This window comes from Atta cephalotes, assembly GCF_000143395.1.
Source record: "Atta cephalotes unplaced genomic scaffold scaffold00009, whole genome shotgun sequence".
Taxonomy (NCBI): Eukaryota; Metazoa; Arthropoda; class Insecta; order Hymenoptera; family Formicidae; genus Atta; species Atta cephalotes.
In genome coordinates this window covers 6,710,779-6,717,822 of record NW_012130073.1, presented here as the reverse complement: position 1 = coordinate 6,717,822, position 7,044 = coordinate 6,710,779, and the positions used below count along the sequence as shown (strand labels likewise).

The 7,044-nt window shown below is 27.7% G+C and overlaps 1 protein-coding gene across 1 annotated transcript; it reads left to right on the top strand.

Annotated features, from left to right (window-relative positions):
• Window positions 1-838: 838 nt before the first annotated feature.
• Window positions 839-3,486, top strand: LOC105627597 (odorant receptor 94a-like). Its single transcript, XM_012208876.1, has 5 exons — window positions 839-952; window positions 1,442-2,050; window positions 2,241-2,348; window positions 2,643-2,795; window positions 3,436-3,486. Exons 1-5 carry the CDS (start codon window positions 839-841, stop codon window positions 3,484-3,486), a joined length of 1,035 nt encoding a protein of 344 aa, XP_012064266.1.
• The last annotated feature ends 3,558 nt before the right edge of the window (window positions 3,487-7,044 follow it).

The following is a 7,044-nucleotide window of genomic DNA, read 5'->3' as shown; positions in this document are numbered from 1 at the left end:
GAATCAATGAAAAGAAACTTGAAAGCGATGATAAAGTTACAACCCTTCAACAGTTTGAATTTGACTTGGTAAGATAAAAGGTAAAGTCTCTTCCTTTGACATTGCATGATTAGTAAAATTGTCATATTCTATCTATCATAAACACTCTTTCCAGAAACATTTGAAAGTTTTCTAACATAAAAATTTTTTCTTGAACATCGCGGACATTATGCAACAGTCAACACAACATACGTGTTTATTTACATTTTATACAAAATAACAGTTTTTAAATTATCATTTTTTTAAACGTTTGAAATAAATTATTCTAAATTTCTAACAATAAAGGTTGTAAAATTATTATGTTATAATGTGATTAATTATAAGAATTCTTTCATCTCAGTTTTTATAAAACACGCAGGTTCGGAATTCATTCAACATTATTGGATATGTCTAATTATACTTCGAAAATGATTAAAGAAATTTAAATGTAATTATTATTATTGCAATTATGGTTAAAGTCAGGAAAAATCAGTATTAATAACAAACATATATTCAAAAAATAAAAATCAAAGTTATTTCTTCTTATTAAAAAATTCAAATTTTTTCTGATTTCAATTTAAAATTTGAATTTTATTGATATTTAAAAAATATCAATATATGGATTTTGTCAATTTAGAGCGCATCCTTTTGAGTTATCTGCATACCTGATGCAAATATTAAGATGACTGATAAATGGTTAAAAACGTATCGCACGTATAAACGTTTCTTTCGAACTTTGCTTATCATCAATGGTTGTTGGTACATGCCCACAAAATCCGGGAAATTAATGTATTATTGGTCAATTTGTGTGTTCTTATCAATGATTATTATCACAATGATAAGCTTGCATATGAGCTATATCGTCAGACATAACATGAAGATTATGGTGAAATCCGGTGGAGTAGTTCTATCAGGATTTGGCGCTATTATTAAGGTACTATCTAGGATAAGGAAATAGCATTTTATTATATAAAAAAATAAAATAAGAAAAATATTTTATATGTAATAAAATATAATTAATTTATAAGAACATTACTATACACACGTAATATGATTAATTTAATGAATCTAACAGATCACAAAATTATATTTTTCAATTAATTTTAAAAATAAATTCTGCTTTACATGTACACATATTAACATTTAAAGAATAAACTCGATTTAGAATCGAACAAAAGGAAAATTTACAACAGAAACAATTTGTAAAAAAGGAATAAGCGTATTCAGCTAATCGATTAATCTTTTTATAAACACCGTTTCGATAAATATTACTCCTTTGTAGCGTTTTTTCGAAGATAGAAAAAAATTTTGATTTGAAAAATCAAAATGAATATGCGAATATTAAACATACTACGTGTCATATATAACTAATTTCTATTTTTCGAATAAAAAATACGTATTGTTATCTCTTGTTTTATTTAAGGTGCTAACTTTTAAAATAAATCGCGACACTCTGATAAATTATCATCTGACATTGAATGATCTTTTTGAGAAGGAGCTTATGCAGAACGAAAAAGTGCAGACAATGATATTTTCGTCCCTGCGCGCAATATCTATTCTGACATACATATATTTCGTCTTTTTAATAGGAATCATAGTCGCATATTCTAAATCTTCGTATATTTATTTAATTCAAAACCTTCTTTACTTTCATTTACCCACGAACTATACTTTACCACTCAGCAAGGGATTTGGATGGTTCTGGAATGTTCCTGACAATTTTTTATACCATATACATATGTTCTACGAGACAGTTCTAATAACACTCAGCTGCATGATGGCGTGCGGTGTCGACAGCGCTTTTGGCTTCTATGTTTATCAAATCAGTTCAACAATACGCGCCATGATGTTCGCTCTTACGAATCCTCTGTCCACTGAGAAGTTTTCGGATCTCTTGAGAACGTGCGCAATCAAACATCAGAAATTACTGCAATGTCGTAACACGCTGGAGCACGTTTATGGACCAATTATCTTTTTTCATATTGGCAGCAATGCCGTGGTTCTTTGCTTTTTGATATACGATTTCACATCGGTATGTAAATATATTAATGCAAAATATTGAGATTTAATTTTATTATCTAGTCCACTGTGTGCAGTCGTAATCTGTCACAAAATGTAGAATCAAAGACTGCACACTACTTGAAAAATTTTCACTGCATAAATGGTATTGCATTACACAAATAGTCACTGATATACTATTAATCGTTAAATATTTGCAACAGTTATCGGTCCTTAATTTTGAAAACATTTCCGTATCTGTGACATACGGTGGAGTAAAATTGCTTCAAACATTTATATACACATGGTATGGCACTTATCTCACAAATGCGGTAAGTTTTTATAATCTATACTATTAAATCTGTAGTGATTTAAGCTAATGTGAGTCGCCACTGCACCTACTCAATGATATTGTTATATTATATTAAAACAATAGTTATATTTGACACTGTACAATATCAAATTAATGTAATGTAATGTTAAATTTAATAATCGTTTTAGTCAAATAATGATATATTTAGAAGAAGAGTACGACACACACTAGATTAAATTTGATTATAGATTAAACGAAGGAGTAAAACAATAAATGTAACTCAAAATTGATCATTCTGAATACATGTGTTTAGGGCGAGGAATTTCGTAAAGGAATATACTTTAGCAAATGGCTCAATTCTAATCTCGATTGTCACGTAAGAACGAATGTTATTCTGATGATGATGCAAAAGCCAATGACTATAAATGCAGTTTTTTCTCCCGTCAATGTAACCATGTTTACCAGTGTAAATATTTATTACAATACAATTCAATAAAAAAAAACATCAGAATAAGATTATTTACTTCCTGTAGTTTTTGGACGCTGAATATGAATCTCATTTTCAAATTGTTCTATTACGTCACAATTTTGAGAAATTTTCAGTTAAAATTGAAAAAAGAACTATTTTCACATTTTATTAATATAATTACCATGTATGATGTGCTTCGTATATCTTAAAAATCTTTATGTATAACTTAAATTTTTTTGAGATTGATGTTCAATTATAATATTCAATGGTTGACTCTTTTTATTAAGCCAAAACCCTATAAAATGGTTAACTTTTTAATAAGACTCCTGACTAATCATCACGGTCATATTGGATCTTGATATTACAAGCGAGAAATGGCACATTGAAGTTTCTTTCATGCCATTTATACTACAAATAAAGAGAATTTAGATAGAACAAAACAATGACATGATGATATTTTAAAATACTCATTATTCTGTTTTATTAAAAATTCTCTTTATTTGTAAAATTGATTTCGTTGAATTTTCATCAATTTTATTTTTTTTTGTAAGATTTAGAAAAATTTCTATGTGGCTAATACTATTTACATATTTCTTGCTTATTAATCTAATTCTAATTATTTCGCTTTCATTAATAGTTCGTGAATACTACAATGTCCTATTTTTTCCTGTTGCAATCTATGGAATAAGGAGATAAGATGAGATAAGATGGATAAAAATGTAGAAATGGACATTATGTACGTTTTATAAATCCCAAATTTGTAAAATTCTTATGTTATCATTATATTATTAACATAATTTAAAGAAATACGTTCAATCGTTCAATATTTAAAGAAATACGTAATCTATTAAGACTTATTTTTGTTATTACACAATTTAATAGTTAATCTTTAATACTTTTTTTACAGCACATCTGGATGCGAGTATGATTTCTCTGTAAGTAGCAGCGAATGTGCATTTTGCATAGAAACAATGAAATATGTGAATAGATAATGATAGGGGATAAAGTTAAATATGTAACTTAATAAAATAATTTTTTTAATGTTAAGTGTAAAAATCAAATTTAAATAACAAACAAATGTTTCCCTAATTATAAATATTGTATTGCCCGAACAGAAAAAATATAAAACCACATTCTTAAAACGTAATTAATCTAATGGAAATCGTTTATACGAATGATAATACCACTAGAGTTAAGTAAATAATAAAGATAATAATTACTTTCTTAAGTAATTAGTTATCCACCCATTCGAATTACGCAGTTGAACCGTTAATACCGCATGTATTATTGCTATTTCGTCTCCGGACAAAGCGAGACTTTGATAAACGTAATCTTTCGAGAGAGTTCAACTGAACGGTACGACAATAGAGCTGTGCTGGTGAATTAATCTGAGTACTCTTTGTGAAATAAAGACTCTAATCGTTTATCTGTGTCTGAAAGTATATCCCCAATATTTAAGTGTTCTTATTTTTTTTTACATGCCCTTGGAGAGGAGATATTGCGACGATAAAGTTCAAACTGTTAAGTTTTGCTGTTTTCATTAAAAATACGTCATCATTGTTATCGTCGTACTACGTGATACAATGTTGCAATTTTTGACGCAAGAGACGCTAACATTCGTGCTGTAGGGGGAAAAATGAAAAAGCAATCAGATGACTCATGTGCAGTTTTTCCGCATCTAATTAATGGTCGCATCATAACGATTAGGCTTCATTCGGTTTATACGTTCATGCGCTTTAAACTGATTTTTTACGCGCAATATACAGCAATGTTATATAATTCAAATTTTCGGGAACTAACTGAAAGTGCGACTTCATAAAAAATTTTTAACCAATAATAGCATTTTGCTGCGCAAAAAAAGTCAGAGAAAGTACACACGTACAAGACACATAGTATGCTGCACAGCTCCTCTACTCAACTCTCGCATGGCTTCGTCTCGCACTACTGCCCTGGTACTTTGCAGAGATGAGTAATGTTGTGTGTGTTTTCTAACAAGGGCACAATGTAACACAATAGTAATCAACAATTACTTTTTTATTCGCTAAGAATGTTGAGGATAAAATGAATGATTGTATTACGGTCCTTACTGGAAAATGTCCTATGACAATTGTATGACAGACGGATCATAGAAAAGTGGCAATATTTTTTTTCGATAAATTTCAGAACTCAGCTTGGATCGTAAAACAGTTAATAATGTAAATGATTTCATAAGTAAGAACTAATCATTCGGTGAGCAAGCTACTTTCCCGAAATCAATTGCAAAAAAAGGATTGCTTTCTGTGATGGCTATACATATGTATTTAATTGATATTTCGTTTAAATATAAGTGTATAAAGTAAAAACTGCTCCTCAATATCGTTTCAGATAAGTTTTATACAATCTCTAATTCTAAATATATAATTAAAAATCGATTCTTTATACTGTTCTTTATGCTGAAAATAAAGCTTATGCTTTATTTTCAGTTGTAATTTTGATGAAGAAATCAATGAAAGGAAACACTTATCTATATTGAGTAAGAATATCGAAAGACTATCATAGCGAGGCTTCATTTGCATGAAGACAGAGATAGTTTTCTTTACACATCAATTAATCTTGTAATTCTGTGCATAATAATATTAAGGTACTATTATAAAATTTTACGATAATTCTCTGGAAAATGAAGAGATAAACCGCGCTGACATCAAATACAAAATACAATATTATATCGTAAATTACTGATTTTTCCCACAGCATATCTTGAAACGCTATCATAAACAGAATCAGAATAGTAATATCACTTTATTAACTTGGCAAGCAATATAATAATTTTTTCAATATCAATAAGAACTTTAAAATATTAATAATAAGATGTTAATGAGAATCATAAGTAATTTTATCTATACAGAAAATCTGTAAGTAATTTGATGATAAAAATATTGTTTCAGTCAGGATTTGAACCTAAAACTCTAATAATATTACTATTTTGATTCCATTCATAGCATTTCAAGAAGATTGCAATGCGCAATCAGATACATAAACTCACAGAAAATATTTAAAAATAAAATTGCATTCCTCTCAGTTTTTATAACAGGTTCACAATGATAACATTATTGAACATTGATGTCATCAATTATACTTCGAATATTATTAGATTTAATTGTAATCATTATTGTCGTTATTGTTAAAGACACAGAAAAAAATCAATATTTTTAAAAAACTATAATAATGAAAAAATAAAAATCAAAGATATTAGTTGTCATTAAAAAATTCAAATTTTTTCCTTTCTTTTAGTCAAACTTTAAATTTAAATTTTACTGACATTAAAAAAATTGAATTTTGTTAATTTAGAAGCCATCTCTTTGAATTGCATGTATACATGATGTAGATATTAAGATGATTGAAAAATGGTTGAAAGCGTATCGCATGTATCAATATTTCCTTCGAAATGTGTTCATCATCACTAATTGTTGGTACATGCCAACAAAATTCGGCAAATCAATGTTTATTAATTATTGGTCAATTTGTGTGTTCTTGTTGATAATTATTCACATAATGCTAAGCTTGCATATGAGTTATATCGTCAGACATAACTTAAAGATCATGATAATGTACATTGGCATTGCAATATCAGGATTTAACGACACTCACAAGATACGAGTTAGAAAGAAACAGCATTTTATTACATAGGAGGATATAATCAGGAAAATATTTTACATGTACACAATAAAACATTAATACATTAATTTATAAATATATTAATATATATATGTATGATTAAAATAATATACAATACATAATATATTCTCGTATTAAACTTCAATGAACAGGTTGCGAAATTATATTTTTTGTTTAATTTTAAAAATAAATTTTATTTCACATGTGTTTTTATGTACATATATTACCACGCATGGTATAGCTCTTCTCACAAATGCGATAAGTTTTTATAATCTAGTAAAACAATTATTGTAATTTTGTAATTATTGCAATTATTGTAAAATTGACCATTTTGAATACATTTAGAGCGAAGATTTTCGTAAAGAAATATATTTTAGTAAATGGCTCAATTCTAATCTCGATCGTCAGAACAAATGTTATTCTGATGATGCAAAAACCAATGATTGTAAACGCAGTTTTTTCTCCCGTCGATGTAATTATGTTTACCAATGTAAATATTTAAAATATAATATTGTTCAAAAGAAAAAAATGTCAGAACTAGAACTAGACTTAGTCATAGAGAAATTTTTAGTTAAAGTTGTAAAATAGCACT